Source organism: Hypanus sabinus, chromosome 21, assembly GCF_030144855.1.
Source record: "Hypanus sabinus isolate sHypSab1 chromosome 21, sHypSab1.hap1, whole genome shotgun sequence".
In the NCBI taxonomy this organism is placed as follows: Eukaryota; Metazoa; Chordata; class Chondrichthyes; order Myliobatiformes; family Dasyatidae; genus Hypanus; species Hypanus sabinus.
Window position 1 is genome coordinate 8756857 of NC_082726.1, and position 23390 is coordinate 8780246.

At 45.4% G+C, this 23390-nt stretch overlaps 1 protein-coding gene across 3 annotated transcripts in view; it reads left to right on the forward strand.

Moving 5' to 3' along the window:
* LOC132378781 (G-protein coupled receptor 161-like) overlaps positions 1-23390 on the forward strand; it is a 74369-nt gene continuing 50979 nt past the window's right edge. For all 3 annotated transcript variants that reach the window (XM_059945940.1, XM_059945938.1, XM_059945937.1), the window contains exons 1-2: positions 1-161; positions 16768-18165. In XM_059945940.1, coding sequence (XP_059801923.1) covers positions 16983-18165 — 1183 coding nt within the window. In that variant the 5' untranslated portion in view covers positions 1-161; positions 16768-16982. The remainder of the gene's footprint in view (positions 162-16767; positions 18166-23390) is intronic.

Consider the following 23390-nt stretch of genomic DNA (forward strand, 5'->3'; position numbering starts at 1 on the left):
CCCGGGAGCAAGTACTCCCTCCGAGGACGGATGGCCCTGTGTGGGGAGACAGTGTGAGGCTGGGGCAGATATCCCAGACAGTTCAAGTCAAGGTTGTTGGAAGCAATTTTCTCAACAGTAGAAAGTGTGATTTGCTCAGGAAGGGTCGTGGAGCAGAGCTGGTAAGAACATGAGTTAATTTTACAGGGGGAGTGACTCCCTTTCAGGGCAGAGTAAATCAACTGTTCATTTGTTAACTTGCATGAATTTAATTATTTTTGGAGCAGTGTTAGTATGTGGGCAGTGGGAAAATTATCCCCCTTGGAGTTATCAATCTCATCACTGGAGATTCTGTGCTACTGGACCCTGCCTCTTCGGGTCCAACTCTACTTCCTGTTCTGAGAATATATGCTTAAAAATCATTTATCTTATTATTGGTAGAAGGGGGTTTGTTTAGAATCATGTTATGCGTGGGAATGTGTGTGTGGTGAGAGTGGAGGGACTGGGAGTCAGGTGGCGTTGCTTAGGGTAGTTAGCATTAGGGTTAGTTGTTGGGCAGCAACTGTTCCTTTGTTAACTTGCGTGACTTTAGCTTTTGTAAGAGCAGGTATCTGTTTCCAAAGAAAGGGCAGTCGATGATAACGTGGACACCAAGAAACCCCTTACACACAGTGGCCACTTTATTAGGTACAGATTGTACCTAATAAAGTGGCCACTGAGTGTATGCTCGTGCTTTTCTGGTGCTGTTCAAAGTTTGAAGTGTTGTGTCTTCAGAAATACTCTTCTGCACACTACTGTTGTAATGTGTGGTCATCTGAGTTACTGTCACCTTGAACCTCTCTGGCCATTCTCTGAGCTCTCTCACGAACAAGGTGTTTCTCGCCCACAGAACTGCCAATTACTGGATGTTTTTCTTTTGTTTCATGCACTATTCTCTGCAAACTCTCGAGACTGTTGTGCGTGAAAATACCAAGAGGTCAGCAGTTTCTGAGATAATCAAACCAAAATGTCTGGCACCTACAATCATTCCACGGTCAAAGTCACATTTCTCCTCCATTCTGATGTTTGGTCTGAACAGCCATTGAACTGGACCATGTCGGCGTGCTTTTGTACATTGAATTGCTGCCACATGATTAGCTGATTAGATATTTGCAATAATGAGCAGGTGTTCAGGTGTACCCAATAAAGTGGCCTCCGATTATATGTCTAGAGGAAGCTTTCCTGTTTATTTTGCTAAAGACTAGAGTCCTATCTGTTGACAGTGCCTTGAAGTCCTGCTGGCGTGCCAGTTTGGATCAGCTGATTTTCTTTATTGCTTTAGCCTGAGATGAGAAGTCAGGTGTTCAAATCCCTCTTCAGTGACTTGATAAAACCAAGGTTGACCGTTCTCCCCAGCGCAGTTGTCTACACTGATAGAGTACATCGAGTACAGAGGACTACTATACTTCAGCTCCTGATGTTGTGTTGGCCTTTTAACCTACTTTGAAATCAATCAAATCCTTCCCTGCTACATAACCCTCTATTCCTCTTTTGTCTAGATACATATCTAAGAGATTCCTAAATGTCTCCAAAGTATTTGCCTCTGGCAGTTTTTTCCACACACCAACCACTCTGTGTAAAAGACCTACCTCTGAAATCCCCTTGATACTTTCATTATGCACGCTGGTGTTAGCCAATTCTGCCTGTGACAAGTCCACTCTGTCAATGGCTCTCATGATCTTGTACATCTCTATTAAGTCACCTCTCACCCTCCTTCACTCCAGAGAGAAAAGCCCAAGCTTTTCCCCGTAAGAAATGCTCTCCAGGCCTGCTGAATCTCCTCTGCCCCCTTCCTAAAGCTTCCACATCCTTCCACTTTCTTAATTGGGGTTCTGTGAGAGGTTGCTAGGGGTTCCACGGGAGTTTGTGATTTAAAGAAAACATTGTTTTTTGAACTTCGCAGTGATGGGCAGTGACCGAGCAGTCCCGTTAGCAATCTCGTTAGTGGTCTCTCAGCCCAGTATGGCAGAGTGCAGTAGGACCGTGTTTATTTGCTTGAGTCCATTCTCAGTTGTTAACACCAGATGGGGAGGCCATTGATAATTGATGAGCACTGTATTACGCAAGGGGAGGATGGTAGGCTGATAATTGGTGAGTGCTGTACTGTAGAGGGAAGGATGGTAGGGTGATGGTGAGTGTTGTATTGCACAAAGGTAGGACGGTAGGCTGATAATTGATGAGTTCTGTATTTTGCAAGGGGAGGATGGTAGGCTGATAATCGGTGAGTGCTGTATTGCACGGAGGGGAGGACGGTAGGCTGATAATCGGTGAGTGCTGTATTGCACGGAGGGGAGGACAGTAGGCTGATAATCAGTGAGTGCTGTATTGCATGGAGGTGAGGACGGTAGGCTGATAATCGGTGAGTTCTGTATTGCACAGAGGGGAGGACGGTAGGGTGATGGTGAGTGTTGTATTGCATGGAGGTGAGGACGGTAGGCTGATAATCGGTGAGTGCTGTATTGCACGGAGGGGAGGATGGTAGGGTGATAATCGGTGAGTGCTGTATTGCACGGAGGGGAGGACGGTAGGCTGATAATCGGTGAGTGCTGTATTGCACGGAGGGGAGCATGGTAGGCTGATAATCGGTGAGTGCTGTATTGCATGGAGGGGAGGACGGTAGGCTGATAATCGGTGAGTGCTGTATTGCATGGAGGGGAGGACGGTAGGGTGATAATCGGTGAGTGCTGTATTGCACGGAGGGGAGGACGGTAGGCTGATAATCGGTGAGTGCTGTATTGCACGGAGGGGAGCATGGTAGGCTGATAATCGGTGAGTGCTGTATTGCATGGAGGGGAGGACGGTAGGCTGATAATCGGTGAGTGCTGTATTGCACGGAGGGGAGGACGGTAGGCTGATAATCGGTGAGTGCTGTATTGCACGGAGGGGAGCATGGTAGGCTGATAATCGGTGAGTGCTGTTTTGCACGGAGGGGAGGACGGTAGGCTGATAATCGGTGAGTGCTGTATTGCATGGAGGGGAGGACGGTAGGCTGATAATCGGTGAGTGCTGTATTGCACGGAGGGGAGCATGGTAGGCTGATAATCGGTGAGTGCTGTATTGCATGGAGGGGAGGACGGTAGGCTGATAATCGGTGAGTGCTGTATTGCACGGAGGGGAGGACGGTAGGGTGATGGTGAGTGTTGTATTGCATGGAGGTGAGGACGGTAGGCTGATAATCGGTGAGTGCTGTATTGCACGGAGGGGAGCATGGTAGGCTGATAATCGGTGAGTGCTGTATTGCACGGAGGGGAGGACAGTAGGCTGATAATCGGTGAGTGCTGTATTGCATGGAGGGGAGGACGGTAGGCTGATAATCGGTGAGTGCTGTATTGCACGGAGGGGAGGACGGTAGGCTGATGAGCATGAAGTGCATTTTCTGAGCATCGAATGGACTGGCCCAACTTGGGCTGTGACGTAAATCTCTCCCTCCCGAGTTACCTCCCCCAGCTTCCCTTCATGCCACTGACTGACTTAAGGGAGTGAACAAACTACCAGTGTAGTAGAACATTGGATGGAAATTTTCATTCTAAAGATGGTGCAGTTTGGCGATTTTTGAAGAGTAGACGTGGGATGGAAGTGGAGGGTTGTAGGCCTAGGCCTATGGACAATTCTGATAAGGTTAACAATGAACAGTTACAATCTTCTGAGTCATTTCACTGTACTAGTGCAACAATGGACACAAAAAGCCCGTCTTTATAATGAAAGCTACTTATCAATGGGTTTTACATGGACTGGTGATCCAGGTTGTCCTATTCAGTTGTGCCTCATCTGTGGCAAACAATTTACAAATGTAGCAATGGCTCCAGCAAAATTGAAAAGATTCATAACCTTGGTAATTGTGGAGATGACTTACAGCAGACTGAAAAGCTTGAGCATGTAGACATTAAGAAAGAGAATGTGCTGGAGCTTTTGTAAAACATTAAGTTAGATGGGATATACCCCAGGCCTTGGTGGGAATTGAGGGCGGAGATTGTTGAGCCTCTTGCGATGGTCTTCAAGTCATCAATAGGGACGGGAGAAGGACTGGAGGGCTGCGAATGTTTTCCCTTGTTCAAGAAAGGGAGTAGAGATAACCCAGGAAATTATAGACCAGTGAGTCTGACTTCAGTGGCAGGCAAATTGTTGGAGAAGATCCTGAGAGGCAGGATTAATGAGCATTTGGAGGGTCATAATCTGATTAGGAACTGTCAGCAAGGCTTTGTCAAGTGCAGGTCGTGCCTTACAAGCCTGATTGAATTCTTTGAGGATGTAACAAAACACATTGATGAAGGTAGGGCCGTGGATATAGTGTATGTGGATTTCAGTAAGGCATTTGATAAGGTTCCCCGTGCAAGGTTTAGATTTTGCTAAATGCTTTGAAGATGAAGAATGGCTGCAGAAACTAGCCTACAGACATTTTCATCATATGAACGAGTTGAACAAGTCTATGCAAGGCCCTGGCAAAAATATTTTGACTTCGAGTGACAAGATTCTTGGATTTAAAGGGAAACTGAATCTTTGGAAAAATGTGACAAAAGAAATCTTGAAATGTTTCCACTACTGCTTGGGCTTGAGAGTGAGGAAGGATATCAGACAACCTCAGGTCTTATTGAAAATCACCTGGAAGAACTGCAGAATAAAATTGAACAGTAATTTTCCTTCCTTTCAACACAAGTGAGGGATCCTTTCTCTGAATCTTCAGCTCAGCCTGAGAACTTGACTTTGAGAGAAGAAGAAGAACTTTGTTAGCTGCACTCTGATCATACACTCAGAATGAGATTTACTGACCTGCCCATGGACAAGTTCTGCATTTCTGTGAAAGAAGAATATCCTGTCACTCATAGGAAAGCAATGGTTATTTTGCTGCAGTTTTCAACTTCTTAACTATATAACAATATAACAATTACAGCACGGAAACAGGCCATCTCGGCCTTTCTAGTCTGTGCCGAAAGTTTACTCTCACCTAGTCCCACTGGCCCACACAGCCCATAACCCTCCATTCCTTTCCTGTCCATATACCTATCCAATTTTATTTTAAATGACAATACTGAACCTGCCTCAACCACTTCTACTGGAAGCTCGTTCCACACAGCTACCACTCTGAGTAAAGAAATTCCCCCTCATTTTACCCTTAAACTTTTGCCCCCCAACTCTCAAATCATGTCCTCTGGTTTGAATCTCCCCTACTCTCAATGGAAAAAGCCTATCCACATCAACTCGATCTATCCCCCTCATTATTTTAAATACCTCTATCAAGTCCCCCTCAACCTTCTACACTCCAAAGAATAAAGACCTAACTCGTTCAACCTTTCCCTGTAACTTCGGTGCTGAAACCCAGGTCACATTCTAGTAAATCTTCTCTGTACTCTCTCTATTTTGTTAATATCTTTCCTACAATTCGGTGACCAGAACTGTACACAATATTCCAAATTCGGCCTTATCAATGTCTTGTACAATTTTAACATTAGATTATTAGATTATGAGGACACTCAGTCCTCGTTTATTGTCATTTAGAAATACATACATGCATTAAGAAATGATACAATGTTCCTCCACAGTGATATCACAAAATTTAAAAAAGGACAAACCAAGACCCACACTGACAAAACCACATAATTATAACAGATAGTTACAACAGTGCAAAGCAATACCATAATTCGATAAACGCAGACCATGGACGTGGTTTAAAACGTCTCAAGTCCCGATCGTCCCGATATCAGGCAGCAAACGGGGAACTCTCCCTGCCATAAACTTCCAGGCACTGACAATGCCTCAGAAGCACCCGACCACAGCAGACTCTGAGTCCGTCCGAAAACTTCGAGCCTCCGGAGCGCCATCCTCTTCTGGGCGCCTTCGACCTCGTCCCGGCCGCTGAAACAAGCGAAGCCGAGGTCTCGGAGGCCTTCTCCTCCAGAGGTTCCGGACCGCACAGTAGCAGCGGCAGCGAAGCGGGCATTTCAGAAGTTTCTCCGGATGTTCCTCCGCACTCTCACGTCTGTCCCCATCAAATCAGGATTGTGCACGGATCCCTACTGAACAAGTAACTGATATCCATCTCCAGAGAGGCCGTGCACGCTGCTTCCCAACTCCTACACTCAATAAAGGCCAGCATACCAAAAGCTTTCTTCACCACCCTATCCACATGAGATTCCACCTTCAGGGAACTATGCACCATTATTCCTAGATCACTCTGTTCTACTGCATTCCTCAATGCCCTACCATTTATGTCCAATTTGGATTATTCCTACCAAAATATAGCACCTCACACTTATCAGCATTAAACTCCATCTGCCATCGTTCTGCCCACTCTGCTAACTGGCCTAAATCTCTCTGCAAGCTTAGAAAACCTTATTAGCCACAATGCCACCTACCTTAGTATCATCCCCATACTTATTAATCCAATTCACCACTCCATCATCCAGATCATTAATTTAAATGACAAACAACATTGGACCCAGTACAGATCCCTGAGGCACACCACTAGTCACCGGCCTCCAACCTGACAAACAGTTATCCACCACTACTCTCTGGCATCTCCCATCCAGCCACTATTGAATCGATTTTACTACTTCAATACTAATACCTAACGACTGAACCTTCCTAATTAACCTTCCATGCGGAATCTTGTCAAAGGCCTTACTGAAGTCCATATAGACAACATCCACCGCTTTACCCTTGTCAACTTTCCTAGTAACCTCTTCAAAAAATTCAATAGGTTTTGTCAAACATGACCTTCCACGCACAAATCCATGTTGACTGTTCCTAATCAGACCCTGTCTATCCAGATAATTATATATACCATCTCTAAGAACACTTTCTATTAATTTACCCACCACTGATGTCAAACTGACAGGCCTATAATTGCTAGGTTTACTCTTAGAACCCTTTTTAAACAATGGAACCACATGAACAATACGCCAGTCCTCCGGCACCATCCCCATTTCTAATGACATTTGAAATATTTCTGTCAGAGCCCCTGCTATTTCTACACTAACTTCCCTCAAGGTCGTAGGGAATATCCTGTCAGGACCTGGAGATTTATCCATTTTCATATTCCTTAAAAGTGCCAGTACTACTTCTTCTTTAATCGTCATAGTTTCCATAACTTCCCTACTTGTTTCCCTTACCTTACACAATTCAATATCCTTCTCCTTAGTGAATACCAAAGAAAAGAAATTGTTCAAAATCTCCCCCATCTCTTTCGGCTCCACACATAGTTGTCCACTCTGATTCTCTAAGGGACCAATTTTATCCTGCACTATCCTTTTGCTATTAATATAACTGTAGAAACCCTTCAGATTTATTCATATTTATTTACATATGTGAGCATGTTTTTTCTTGTTTAACAGGCATCAAGAGCAAGGATAGAAACCATCTCATTTCAGTTGAAAGTGAAATCTGTGTGCTTATCTCAAGTTGACCCAGAATTGAGGAATGTATCATGTTTCCCTTATGATTTTTTAAAATTTATGAAAGAGAAAGAAAGTGTAATTTCAAGAAAGGTAAGCTAAGCTTAGCTATCTGGTTTTTTTTTCAAGAAAGGTTGACTAAAAATTCATTCTGTTTTCAAAGGAGCATTGACAATGGTTTTTGGATTGTTATATCACACTAATATACTGTCAACTGTAGATATAAAAAATTATGCAGGGATTCCCTGAGATCTGAATATTATTTCAAGGGTTTCACCAAGGCAAAAAAAGTTGAGAAAAGCTACTATACTGAAACAAACAGAACTGAACACACTACTCCAAGTGTGGTCTATAACCAGTGTTTTATGGAGCTGCAAAATTACCTTGTGGATCTTGAACTCAATCCCCTGACTAATGATGGCCAAAACACCAGTTGCCTTCTGAACACCCCTATCGACCTGTGCAGCTGCGTTGAACGATCTATTGATGTGGACTCCATTTATCCCTCTGTTCCTCCACACTGCCAAGAATCCTGACATTATCTGGGTGAGACATCGAGACAGTTGTACTCCCACTTCAGAAGTAACTCATTGTGAGTCGTAATACAGGATTCCCTAAAGGTTAACTTGCTGGAATGATGGAGCAGACTAGATGGACTGAATGGCCTAATTCTGCTTCTATATCTTATTGTGGCTAAAATGAGATGAGGCGTAATGAGTAAATGTAAGGTGATATAGAAATACAAGTAGATTTAAAAGATCCCATAGCATTTTGCAGTTCTGTGCAATGTCAGCAGTCTGTTACATTCACTCTGTTTCTACCTCCTCAGATGCTGCACGATTTGCTGGGTATTTCACATTTCTAGCAAGATTCAGAATCGGCTTTATTACTACTTGCAGCTGCTGTGAAATATTTAGTTTGAGATCCCTTATCTCTCTGCTATTCTTATCGCTATTTACAAGAAAACAGCATGTTAACAAGTCCTTCGGCCCAGCTGGCCCCTGCTGACCACAACACCCTCCCTGCAAGTGGCAGACATATTTAAAATTGCAAAACAAGTTTCACTTTACATCCCCGTTAGATCATTCAGCAGTGATTAACAAGCCTTCACCACCAACTGTCAGCAGCAAGAGGAGGGTAGTATAACAGTTAGTGCAATTGCTTTACCGCACCAGTGATCACTGATTGTGGTTTGATTCCTGTCAATGTCTGTAAGGGGTTTGTACGTTCTCCCCATGACCGCGTGGCTTTCTTCCAGATGTTCCTGTTCCCTCCCACGTTCCAAAGACGTATGGATTAGTAAGCGTTAGTAAGCTGTGGCATGCTATGTTGGCGCCAGGAGGGTCAAAACCATTGCAGGCCACCCCCAGCACATCCTTGGATTGTGTTGGTCATTGACGCAAATAACGCATTTCACTGTTTGCTTCGATCTACATGTGACAAAAGCTAATCTTTATCTCTCTCAGGCAGAACCACCAACACTTGCGCATTTAAGATTTTCTTGCCAGGCATTCCCTCTCCTCCCTCCACCTCACCCTTTCTCACTGCAGTCCCAGTTTTCATTCTACCTGGCTGTCACCCACTTTTGAACAGATCTCTTTATAATAGGATGGACCCTAGACCTCACAATCTACCTCACTGTGTTCCCGCACTGCACTTTCTCTGCAGCTTTTACACTTCATTCTACATTCTGTACTGTGCGCAAAGCAAACTTTTCACTGTTTCTTAGTAATAAACCGATTTCAATACCAATGACTTTGGCCAAGGTATTAAAAAACACAGAGCAGTATAGCCCAAGATGGACCAGGGAGAAAATAGCTAATACGAGGGGCATAATTTTAAGATAATTAGACAAATGTATGGAGGGAGTGGTAAAGCTAGGTCCATTGCACAGAGTGGCAGGTGTGTGGAATGCCCTGTCAGGGGTGGTGGTTGAGGCAGATACATTAGGGACATTTAAGAGACTCTTAGATAGGTACGTAGACCCACTTGGCGGCACAACAGTATCAGTGTCGGACTCCGGAGCGATGGTTCCCGAGTTCGAATCCAAGATGGGTTGAGCGTCAAGCTAGCAACTCGGCCTCGTAAAAACAAGAATAGCTTGCTACTGAAACACCATCATGACAGTGCCCCGATAACTCCACAGCCAAGTTAACGGCTATTCTTCTTAGATAGGTATGTGGATGAAAGAAAAATGGAGGCTATGTGGGAAGGAATGGTCAGATTGATCTTAGAGTAGATTAAAATTCGGCACAACATCATGGGCTGAAGGGCCCATACACTGCAGTACTGTTCTGTTTTATGCTCTAAAACATTTTGGGCTGCGGAGCCTTTACTGTTCTATGGTCTGTATTTGAACTGTGCCCCATCAGTGCACGGGAGCACAGGACGAAAAGCCAACTTCACACAGGCCCACAACTGAAGATGAAAAAAGCAGCGCTTTATGGCAGTTTTTGGAGATTGAGCTGTCCCAATCAGTGAATGGGATTGTGAATAAAAATAAGGCAGGGGTAAACAGAGTGGCCATTGTATGAGTGGTCCAGTGTGAGAATGGCTTTGGTTCATCAGGCTTGGGTGAAGTAAGTATCTCCTTCCTCTTCTTTATTCCTCGTGCCTCGTGTGTTAGGACACAGCAGGTGCAGTGAGTATATCTCCAGCGGCTGTGCTGTATTCTTTGTGTGAGAGATGGGAATTCTGGAAGAACTCCAGCCTCCCAGATAACCACATCTGCACCAGGTACACTGAGCTGCAGCTCCTTGGAGAGCATGTTAGGGAACCGGAGCTGCAGACCGATGTCCTTCGGCTCATATGGGAGACTGAGTAAGTGATAGGAGCTACAAAGAGGTAGTCACCCCTAGGTTGCAGGACACAGGTACTGTCAGGAAAATGAAAGGAAATGGGCAGCCAGTGCAGGGAACTCTGGCAGTTCCCCTCAATAGCAAGTATACCGTTCTGGATACTGTTGAGGGGGACAAACTACTGCGGAGGATATGCAGTGACTGTGTCTGGTGCTGTGGCTCAGATGAGAAGAGAGGAGAAGAGATCTGCAGTAGTGATAGGAGATTCCATAGTCAGAGCAATAGAGACACCCAGATGGTATATTGCCTCCCAGGTGCCAGGGTCAGGGATGTCTTTTTCTACAGCATTCTAAAGGGAGAGGTTGAGCAGCCAGACATCTTGGTACATATTGGCACCAATGACATAGGTAGGAAAGGTGAGGAGGTCCTAAAGAGAGGTTTTGGGAGCTAGGTAGAAAGTTGCAATGTAAGACCATTAGGAAAGTAATCTCCAGATTGCTGCCTGCGCTACACGCCATTGAGGGTAGAAATAGGAGCATTTGGCAGTTGAATGCGTGGCTGAGGAATGGGTGCAGGGGGCAGGAGTTCAGATTTCAGGATCATTGGGATCTCTTCTGGGGAAGGTACAGCCTGTAGAAAAGGGACGGGTTACACTTGAACCGGAGGGGGACTAATATCCTTGCTGTCAGGTTTGCTAGAGCTGTTCGGGAAGGTTTAAACTAACTTGGCAGGGGGATGGGAACCCGAGTGACAGGGCTGAGGATGGGACTGTTGGTTTACAAATGGAAGCTTTGTGCAGTGGAACTGCTAGAAAGGACAGGCTGATGATAGGGCAAAACTACAGACAACAAAATGAGTTGCAATGTAGAAGGGGGCAATATCAAAATGGGTGATGATTACAGGATTGAAAATGTTACATTTGAATGCACGCGGTACAGTATATGGAATAAGGTAGATGAGCTTGCCACACAGTGAGAGACTGACATGTATGGCATTGTAGTCATCGTTCAATCGTGGCTGAAAGAAGATTATAGCTGGGAGCTTAACATCTAAGAATATACATTGTATTGAAAGGACAGGCAGGTAAACAGACAAGGTGAGGTGGCTCTGTTGGTAAAATTGAAATCAAATCTTAAGAAAGAGGTGATATAGGATTGGAAGATGTTGAATCATTGTGGGTAAAGCTAAGAAACCGCAGGAGTATAAAGACCCTGATGGGAGTTATATACAGGGCTTGGAACATTAGCAAAGATGTGGGCTACAAATTACAATGGAATATAGAAAATGCATGTCAAAAGGGCAACGTTACCAGAGTCATGGTGGATTTCAATATGCAGGTAGACTGGGAAAATCAGGTTGGTGCTGGATCCCAAGGGAGAGAATTTGTAGAATGCCTACAAGATGGTTTTTTAGAGCAGCTCGTGGTTGGCCCACTTGGGGATAAGCTATTTTGGATTTGGTTTTGTGCAATGAACCAGAATTGATTAAGGAGCTTAAGGTAAAGGAACTCCTGGGGGCCAGTAATCATAATTTGGTAGAATTCAACCTGCAATCTGAAAAGGAGAAGATAAAGTCAGAAGTATCAGTATTACAGTGGAGTAAATGGAATTTCAGAGGCATGAGAGAGGAGCTGGCCAAAGTTGATTGGAAGGGGACACTAGCAGGGATAATGGCAGAGCAGCAATGGCTGGAGTTTCTGGGAGCAGCTCAGAAAGCACAGGATAGGTGCATTCCAAAGAAGAATACATCTTCTAAAGGCAGGATGATGCAACCATGGCAGACAAGTGAAGTCAAAGCCAACATAAAAGCAAAAGAGAGGGCCTATAATAGGGCAAAAAATAGTGGGAAGTTAGAGTATTGGGAAGCTTTTAAAAACCATCAGAAGGCAACTAAAAAAAGTCATAAAGAGGGAAAAGATGGAATACAAAAGTAAGTTAGCTAATAATATTAAAGAAGATGCCAAAAGTTTCTTCAGATGTGTGAAGAGTAAAAGAGAAGTGAGAGTAGGTATCGGACCACTGGAAAAAGGTGATGGAGAGGTATTAATGGGAGACAAGGAAATGAATAAGTATCTTGCATTGGTTTTCACTGTGGAAGACACCAGCAGTATGCTAGAAGTTCAAGACTGAAGGGGTAAATGTGAGTGAAGCTGCCATTAGTAGGGAGAAGGTGCATGGGAAACTGAAAAGTCCCAAGGTAGATAAATCACCTGGAGTAGACGGTCGACACCCCAGGGTTCTGAAAGGGTTGGCTGAAGAGATTGTGGAGGTATTAGCAATGGTTTTTCAAGAATCAGTAGATTCTAGAATGGTTCTGGAGGACTGGAAAATTGCAAATATCACTCCACTCTTCAAGAAGGGAGAGAGGCAGAAGAATGGAAATTTTCGGCCAGCTTGTCTGACCTCAGTGGTTGGAAAGATGTTAGAAACAGAGAAAACCTACAGCACGATACAGGCCCTTTGGCCCACAAAGCTGTGCCGAACATGTCCCTACCTTAGAACTACCTAGGCTTACCCATCATCCTCTATTTTTCTAAGCTCTATGTACCTATCCAGGAGTCTCGTAAGACACCCTATCATATCTGCCTTCACCACCGCTGTCAGCAGCCCATTCCATGCACTCACCACTCTCTGCATAAAAAAACTTACCCCTGACATCTCCTCCGTTCCTTCTTCCAAGCACCTTAAAACTGTGCCCTCTCATGCTATCTGTTTCAGCCCTGGGAAAAAGCCTCTGACTATCCACACCATCAACGCTTCTCATTATCTTGCACACCTCTATCATGTCACCTCTCATCCTCTGTCACTCCAAGGAGAAAAGGCCGAGTTCACTCAACCTATTCTCATAAGGCATGCTCCCCAATCCAGGCAAAATTCTTGTAAATCTCCTCTGCACCCTTTCTATTGTTACGAATCCTGTAACTGGGGAACTTACCAGCAAAGATAGAGAGGTCCGTTGAAGTCTGATGTCACTATTTTCAAACGTTTTTATTTATAAAGGAACACAAAAGTAAGGTTAGTACATACATTCAGATAGTGCACATCGTCAACACTCAATCTAACGCGCGGGTATAGTAATAATCATCATTAAGAAGTGAGCTCTACGGTTGTCTAGGGGTTAATAGATTGTCTGTTGGAAATATAAGTCACTCAGAAGGCTGCAGGCCTCAGCCCTTTGAAAATCGCTGGGTTTCACGTGGGGCGACCGAGAGAGAGAGAGAGAGAGATTGGGGGAGAAGAGAAAGAACTTGCCGAGTCTTGATGAAGCTTCCGTGAAATCGGGGGAGCATTGGTTTCCTCTCCCCGATCTTAGTTAAAAGCGGTTTTCTGTGATTCCAGCCACAAATTCCAATCCCGGGATCTAACGCACATGGCTTCCTTCAGAATGGCTTCCCGCTGCTGTGGGATCACTCTCTCGTGTCTGCTTAGTGCGTCTGAGGGGGCTGTCCCCCTGAGACTCTCCTTTATACTTCCTCACGGGGTCGCAGGTGTCAATCAGGTTGGGATGATGCAATCTCTCTCTCAACCAGCCCACCTTGCCCGAGGGCTTTTCACGTGGTCTCCATGAGACAATAGTCGCTGTCGTCTTATTCTGCATCCCGGGTGGGACCTGCAATTTGGCACGTTTCTCTCTCTCTCTCACTTCCTGGGTCTACTGACCCACCCCCCCCCCCTGCCCCCTCAACGGGTGCTCTTGCGATTCTCACAAAGGAGGGGGCTGGGATCATAACACTATGGTTTTCATGTCCTTCCTGTAGTGAGGCGACCAGAACTGAGCACAGTACTCCAAGTGGGGCCTGACCAGGGTCCTATATAGCTGCATCAATACCTCTCGGCTCTTAAACTCAATCCTATAGTTGATGAATGCCAATGCACCATATGCCTTCTTAACCACTGAGTCAACCTGTGCAGCTGCTTTGAGCATCCTATGGACTATGACCCCAAGGTCCTTCTGATCCTCCACACTGCCAAAAGTCTTACCATTAATATTATATTCTGCCATCATACTTGACCTACCAAAATGAACCACCTCACATTTATCTGGGTTGAGCTCCATCTGCCACTTCTCAGCCCAGTTTTACATCTTATCAATGTCCCGCTGTAACATCTGACAGCCCTCCACACTATCCACAACACCCCCATCCTCTGTGTCATCAGCAAATTTACTAACCCATCCCTCCACTTCCTCATCCAGGTCATTTATAAAAATCACGAAGAGTAGAGGTCCCAGAACAGATCCCTGAGGCACACCACTGGTGACTGACCTCCATGCAGAATATAACCCATCTACAACCACTCCTGATGAAGGGTTTTGGCCCGAAACATCGTCACTACCTCCTCCCATAGATGCTGTCTGGCCTGCTGAGTTCTGCCAGCATTTTGTGTTTTTACAACCACTCTTTACTTTCTATGGGCAAGCCAGTTCTGGATCCACAAAGCAATGTCCCCTGGATCCCATGCCTCCTTACTTACTCATTAAGCTTTGCATGGGTACCTTATTAAATGCCTTTCTGAAATCCATATACACTACATCTACGGGTCTACCTTCATCAATGTGTTTAGTCATATCCTCAAAAAATTCAATCAGGCTCACAAGGCACAACCTGCCTTTGACAAAGCCATGCTGACTATTCCTAATCATATTATGCCTCTCCAAATGTTCATAAATCCTGCTTCTCAGGATCTTCTCCATCAACTTATCAACCACTGAAGTAAGACTCACTGGTCTATAATTTCCTGGGCTATCTCTACTCCTTTCTTGAATAAGGGATCAACATCCGCAACCAATCCTCCTGAACCTCTCCCGTCCTCATTGATGATGCAAAGATCATCACCAGAGGCTCAGCAATCTCCTCCCTTGCTTTCCACAGTAGCCTGGGGTACATCCCGTCCGGTCCCGGTGACTTATCCAATTTGACGCTTTCCAAAAGCTCCAGCACGTCCTCTTCCTTAATGTCTACATGCTCAAGCTTTTCAGTCCACTGTAAGTCATCCCTACAATTGCCAAGATCCTTTTCCGTAGTGAATACTGAAACAAAGTATTCATTAAGTGCCTCTGCTATCTCACACTTATCTACTCTCACACTTGATTGGTTCTATTCTCTCACGTCTTATCCTCTTGCTCTTCACGTATTTGTAGAATGCCTTGGGGTTTTCCTTCATCCTGTCCACCGAGGTCTTCTCATGGCCCCTTCTGGCTCTCCTAATTTCATTCTTAATTTCATGTTGGAGTTGATTGTTAAGGGTGTGTTTTTGGGATACTTTGAGGAACATGATAAAATAGGTTTCCTTACGGGGAAATCTTGCCTGACAAATCGTTTGGAATTCTTTGAAGAAATAACAAGCAGGATGGACAAAGAAGAATTGATGGATGTTGTGTATTTGGATTTTTAGAATACCTTTGACAAAGTACCACAGATGAGGCTACTTAAAAAGCTAAGAACCCATGGTATTACAGGAAAGATACTATCATGGATAGAGCAATGGCTGATGGGCAGGAGGCAAAGAGTGGAGAAAAAAGGGAGCCTTTTCTGCTTGGCTGCCATTGACTAGTGGTGTTCCACGGGGTCTGTGTTGGGACTGATTCTTTTTACATTATATGTTAATGATATGGATGATGGAATTGATGCCTTTGTGGCAAAGTTTGCAGATGATGCGAAGATAGGTGGAGGGGTATGTAGTGTTGAGAAAACAGGGAGGCTGTAGAAGGGCTTAGACAGATTAAGGGAATGGGCAATTGGAATAAAGTGTTGGGAACTGTATGGCCATGGACTTTGGTAGAAGAAATAAAAGCCTAGACTGGTTTTTAAATAGAGAGAAGATCCAAAAATCTGAAGTGCAAAGGAACTTGGGAGTCCTCGTGCAGGATTCCCTAAAGGTTAATTTGCCGATTAAATCAGTGCTGAGGAAGGCAAATGTAATGTTTGTATTCGTTTCAAGACAAGTAGAATATAACAGCAAGGATGTAACGTTGAGGCTTTGTAAAGCTGAGGCTTCACTTGGAGTATTGTGAGCAGTTCTGGGTCCCTTATCTAAGAAAGGATGTGTTGACATTGGACAAGGTTCACAAAAGTGATTCCAGGATGGAAGGGCTCATCATATGAGGAGCTTTTGATGGTTCTGAGTTTATATACACTGGAATTCAAAACAATGCTGGGGGTGGGGGGGGGGGAGAGAAATCTCACTGAAACCTATCGAATGTTAAAGGGCCTTGATGGAGTGGATGTGGAGAGGATATTTCCTATAGTGGGTGTGTCTAGACCCAGAGGACACAGTCTCAGAATAGAGGGACATTGATTTAGAACAGAGATGAGGAGGGATTTCTTTAGCCAGAGAGAGGCGAAGCTGTTGCTATAGGCAGCTTTGGAGGCCATGTCACTGGGTATATTTAAGGCAGAGGTGGATAGATTCTTGTTTAGTCAGAGTGTGGGGAGAAGGAAGGAGAACGAGGCTGAGAGAGAAATGAATCGGCCATGCTGAAATGGCGGAGCATACTTGATGGGCCAAATGGCCTAATTCTGCTCCAATATCTTATGGTGCTATGTTTTGTCTTTGCTTCCACAGGTGCCGTCTTGGCCTGAGACCTCTGGCTGGGCCAGCAGAAGCAACGGTGTGGCTGAGAAGGCCTTAAGTCAACAGTGGCCTGGTCCTGACCCTTTCCCAGCCTCTGCACCAAGGTTCCATCCGAGGGAACGAGCCTCCCACGAGGACTGAGCTAACGAGGCCCCGATGGGCAGCCCGGTGCTAGGGGGACCAGGTGCTTCTGTCATCACGATAACATGGACAATCCCCCCACCCCGGTGTTGGGGGACCTACAACCCGATGGCTACAGACAAGAGGAGCAGACACCAGCACAAATGGCCGCCCAGGCCCTCCTCTACCTGCTCATCTTGGTGGTCGGCCTACCTCTCAACGCCCTGGTGCTGGCACTGGTCTCCAAGTCCCAGCCCCTGAGGAGCATCACCAACATGTTCGTGGCATCCCTGGCACTGGCTGACCTGCTGCTCCTGCTGCTTGGCCCTCCCTTTGTCCTCGCCGCCATCATTGCCCAGGCGTGGCCACTGGGCGCAACATTCTGCCAGATCTTGGGCTTCCTCACCTTCTCCTTGAGGCTGGTTTCCATCCTGTGCGTGGCAGGGATTGCGGTGGACAGGTACTATGTGATCGCCAGGCCTTTTGTACTCACCATCACCAGAGAGAAAGCAAAGAGGATGATTGCCTTCCTGTGGTGGGCCGGACTCCTCTGTGGATTGCCACCATTTTTTGGTGTAGGCCTCTATCGGTTTTCCCCCTCCAAGTGTTTGTGTGACTACAGTTGGCCGGACGGAGGTTCCAGCCTCGCTTACGGCATCTACCTTTTTATCTGGGTGTATCTGACCTCTGTGGTGGTAGTCACCATCTCCTATTGCTTGATCTACCGAATTACACGGAAGCGCCTGTCGGCCAAGGCCCAGCGGTTTGCCAGCAGCCTGTCCTCTAGACAGGAAGGCAGCTTGGTCCTCACAGAGCCGAGGCCCCTCAGACTACTGCAGGCCAGCCTTCCGCGCAAGTGGGCCAGCCTCATCTCCTCCAACTCGACCTTTAACCTGAGCGCCGGGAGTGCGTCGGACATGGCGCTGGAGTCCAGAACGGTAAAGACCATTGTTGGAGTGGTGACCACCTTTGTTCTCACCTGGCTGCCGTACTTCGCCTCCAGCCTTCACCGCCGAACTCCCTCCGGGAGTGGGTCTGCCAGGATGCTGGACTTCCTCGTGACCTGGCTGACCTTCAGCAACTGCGTCCTGGACCCAGTTCTGTACGCTCTGCTGAACCGACAGTTTAGACGTCGTGCCAGGGAGTGGTGGAGCCAGTGGTTCAGAGTCTCTTCCCCACGGGCACCAGAGGAGGCCGCAGCACCACCCGCTCAAGGTGTGAGCAGAACCAACGTGGAAACCAGCACAGCTCCCTTCTCCATTTCACGAGGTACGTCACCCCTCACATCGCTTGCTGTGGAGATCTATCATCCACAACGTGGATCCCTCCGAGCTGCCACACAACTTGATAGGGTGGCAAAACGTGTGTTGGCCTTAAGAAGGTGTTGGCCTTCATTATTCACTGAACTGAGTTCAAGAACTACGAGGCAATGATTCAGCTCTATGAAACTCTGGCCACATGTCGAATGTTCAGTGCTGGCCACCTCATTATAGGAAGGAAATGGAAGCTTTAGAGAGGGTGCAGAGGAGATCTGCCAGGATGCTGCCTGGATTGGAGGGCATGTCTTATGAGGATAGGTTGAGTGAGCTCGGGCTTTTCTCTCTGGAGGGAAGGAGGATGAGAGGTGACTTGATGGAGGTGTACAAGATGACAAGAGGCATAGATTGAGGGCACAGCCAGAGACTTTTTCCCAGGGTGGAAATGGCTAGTATGAGGGAGTACGATTTTAAGGTGAGTGGAGGAAGGTTTAGGGGAGATTCAGAGGTAGTTATTTTTACACAGAGAATTGTGGGTGCATGGGACATTCTGCCAAGGTTTTGGTCGAGGCTGATATATTTGGGAGATTTGGGAGACTCTTAGGTAGGCATTTGACTGAAAGAAAAATGGAGGTTTGTGAGCTTTGTAGGAGGAAAGGGTTAGATTGATCATGGAGTAGGTTAAAAGTCTGGCACAACATTGTGGGCCAAATGGCCTGTACTGTTCTATAATAACTAATGTTTAGCCTCAGAGGGATAATCTGACTCATCACACTCTGGACCGGTGGGATTAACAATTCGGTGCTTATTTCTGACCAGAACTGCCCTGGGAACAAAAGAAGAGAGGAGATGGGGCATTTACATTGCAAGGTTATACAGGAGAGGTTTTGGTTCTCCCGGAGGTTGAGAGGAGATAAAGGAAGACAGCAGGGTAAATGGAGGAAAACTCTTCCCTACAGTGAATACTTTGACAGATTTAATGAGCCAAAGATTCAGGAGGGTCTAGTGAGGAAATGGTTTCTGTTGCTCGATGCTGACTGTCTGTGGGGGATGTACAACATAGATCAGTGGAGCAGGAACAGCCTTTCAGCCCACAACCAGTTACATTAATCATCAAGTGGCCATCGAAACTAATCTCTCCTGCCTACACAATGTCCATATCCCTCCATTTCCTTCACGTTCATGTGCCTGTCTAAACGCCTCTTCAAAGTGCCTAATGTATCTGCCTCTACCACCACCCTGGGCAGTGCATTCCATAATCTAGATGTCCCTTTGGCCTCAATATTCTGGTAAACGTCTTCTGCACCTGCTCCAAGGCCTCAGCACCCTTCCTATAATGGGATAACCAGAACCATACGCAATTCTCCAGATGCACCTTGATGAGTGTCAGAGAAATCTACTATCACCAATGAGACTCAAACAAAGACACAGACCCAGGTATTTGGTTTAATTACTTTATTACATGATCACGGAGAGCCTGCTAAGAGACTCTACTGAAGTGAGTACAATCATGGTCTTTTATACCTTCAAATACACGCAGTGAAGCAGTTTACAGGGGCCAACAGTTCCCACTTAGACCTTATCGACAAGTTTCTGAATGCTTCCCTACCTTACACAAAATTAGACATATGGTTCCCCATCAATTAGAAGACACCAAGCTGTTAGTCCTATAGCCTTGAAGGCTGAAGGGGTCTCTCCATTAATTATAAGAACCCAAGCAGTTAGTCACATAGTCTGGAAGGCCCAAACAAGACAAAATCTGCAGATGCTGGGAGTTCCGAACAACGCCCACACACGACGCCGGAGGAACTCAGCAGGCCAGGCCCGAAACATCGTCTGAACATTTTTCCATAGATACTGCCTGGCCTGCTGAGTTCCTCCAGCATTGTGTGTGAGTTCGTCCTGAAGGTCAATGGTTCCTCCACATTGATTATAAAAAAACCACATCATTAGTCACGTAGCCTTCAGGGTTAAGGGTTCCTCCGTATACACAACATCCGTGCGTTATCAGTCTTCATTACCAACAGGACTTATTACATCTGTGCGTTATCAGTTCTTCATTTCTTACGGGACATTGCTAATTAATACAAATAGACACACCCCATCTGTCTCTTAACTTGTGATTCTCATGATTTTGTTAACTCTTAAGTCTCAGGCTTAATTAGAGTTTTATAAAATTACAACATAATTTCCTGACTTTTGAACTCAATGCCTCGACTAGTATAGGCCAACATACTATATGCTTTCTTAGCCTCCCTATTAACCTGTGAACCTGTGTAGCCACTTTCAGTGAGCTACGAACTTGGACCCCAGGATCCCTCTGTTTAGCGACACTTAAGAATCTTACCATTAATAGTGTGCTGCCTCTTTACATTTACATTGGCATTTCAAATGTGAAATGCAACACTTCACATTTGGTCTGCTTAAACTCCATTTCTCCGTCCATATCTGCAAGTGATCTAATCACCACCAATATTCGTATCATCTGCAAACTTATTAACCCACCCATCTACTTCAGAGTCAAACAAAGCTTCCCAAATGGAATGGGACGGATTTGCATGGAAATACTTTGCAGACCTGTCAGGTAGGATTTGCTGTGGGACTGATAGGATTATTTAGCAAAGAAACTGCATTGAATCAAAAATTAAGGAAGGAATGCAAGGAAGCCATTCAGCCCATCCTGTCTGTACTACCATCCTATATTTCAGCGCCACATTCTTGCACTAAGAATCCCTTGATTCTCTTAATAGCTAGCAATCCCTGTCTTGAATGTTCTCAGTGAGATGGCTTTGCTAGACATCTCTTGTCATCTCAGTCCTGAATGCCTAATCTTCTGTTGTCCGATTCTAGACCTCCCACTTGATCCTAGCCTAATAATGGGACAATTTACAGAAACCTATCAACCGGTATGTCTCTCAAATGTGGGAGGGAACCTGAACACCTGGAGAAAACCCATGTGGTCACAAGGAGAACGTACAAGCTATGTTGGGACAAGGTTAGATCCTCAGCGGTCTTGACACCCAGGAACTTGAAGCTGCTCATTCTCTCCACTTCTGACCCCTATATGAGGATTGGTACGTGCTCCTTCATCTTACCCTCCCTGAAGTCCACAAACAACTCTTTCGTCTTATTGACGTTTGGTGCAAGGTTGTTGCTGCGGCACCACTCAACTAGCTGGTATGTCTTGCTCCTGTACACCTTCTTGTCTCCATCTGAGATTCTACCAACAGTGGTTGTATCGCCAACAAATTTATAGACACTATTTGAGCTATACCTGGCCCCATAGAGGGAGTAGACAGCGGGCTAAACACACACCCCTGAGGTGCGTCAGTGTGTATCATCAGTAAGGAGGAGGTATTATTACCAATCTGCTCAGATTACGGTCTTCCGGTTAGGAAGTCGAGGATCCAATTGCAGAGAGGTATAGAGGTTCCATTGCTTTTTAATCAGGACTATGGAAATGATGGTGTTCAATGTTGAGCAATAGTCACTAAACAGCACCCTGATTTGAATCATCCTGGTGATCTAGGGCTGTGTGAAGAGCCATTGAGATTGTGGCAATAGGCGAATTGCAGTTCCTTAGTGAGGCAGGAGTTGATTCTACCCATGACCAATCCCTCAAACATTTCATCACTATAAATGTGAATGCTACTGGACAACAGTCATTAAGGCAGCTCACACTACTCTTCTTGGGCACTGGTATAATTGTTTCCCTTTTTAAGCAGGTGGGAACTTCTGACCATAGCAGTGAGAGGTTGAAAATGTCCTTGATTACTCCCACTAGTTGGTTGGCACAAGTTTTCAGAGCCTTACCAGCTACTCCATCAGGGCCTGCTGTCTTCTGAGGGTTCACCCTCCTGAAAGACAGCCTGGTATCGGCCTCTGAGACAGAGATCACGTGGTCACTGGGTGCAGCAGGGATCTTCACAGCTGTAGTTATATTCTCCCTTTCAAAGCGGGTAGAGAAGGTGAATTTATTGGAGGGGAACACTAGCAGGGTTGATGGCAGAAGAACAATGGCTGGAATTTCTGGAGGCAATTCAGAAGGCACAGGATAGGTACATCCTAAAGATGTTGGAGTATTTTAAAGGGAGGGTGAGGCAACCATGGTTGACAAGGGAAGTCAAAGACAGCACAAAAGCAAAAGAGAGAGCATATAATACAGCAAAAATTATTGGGAGGCTTGAGGTTTGGGAAGCTTTAAAAAACCAATGGGGGAAACTAATAAAAGGCATAAGGAGAGAAAAGATGAATGGTGAATGGTGAGCTAGCCAATAGTATAAAAGAGGATACAAATTTTTTTCAGATATATAAAGTGTAAAAGAGATGTGAAAGTGGATATCAGATCGCTGGAAAATGATGCTGGAGAAGTAGTAATGGGGGACAAAGAAATGGAGAATGAACTTAATAAGTATTTTGCATCAGTCTTTACTGTTGAAGACACCAGCAGTTTGCCAGGAATTCGAGAGTGTCAGGGGACAGAAGTGAGCATAGTTGCTAGTACTCAGGAAAAGGTGCTTGGGAAGTTGATAGGTATAAATATTCTGGACCTGAGGGCCTAAACTCCAGGATTCTGGAAAAAAAAGGTAGCTGAAGAGATTGTGGAGGCATTAGCAATGATTTATTGAGAATCACTAGATTAGAATCATAGAATGATACAAAAGTACAGAACAGAAATAGGCCCTTTGGCCCATCTAATCTGTGCTGAACCACTTAAACTACCTAGTCCCATCGATCTACGCCTGAACCATAGCCTCCCCCCCCATACCTCTCCCATTCGTGTACATATCCAAACTTTACTTAAACCTTGAAATTGAAATCGCATCCGCCACTTGTGCTGGCAGCTCACTTCCATGACCCTCTGAGTGAAGAAGTTTCCCTTCATGTTCCCCTTAAAGATTTTGTCTTTCACCCTTAACCCGTGACCTCTAGTTGTAGTCACACCCAACCTCAGAGGCAAAAGTCTGCTTGCATTTATCCTATCGATACTCTTCCTGATTTTGTATCCCTCTGACAAATCTCCCCTCAGTCTTCTACATTCTAGGGAATAAAATTCTAACCTCTTCTGTCTTTCTTATAACTCAGATCTTCCAGTGCCAACAATATCCCAGTAAATTTTCTCTGTACTTTTTCAATCTTATTTACATCTTTCCTGTAGGCAGGTAATCAAAATTGCACAAAATACTCCAAATTAGGGCTCACCAACATCTACAACTTCAACATAACATCCCAACTCCT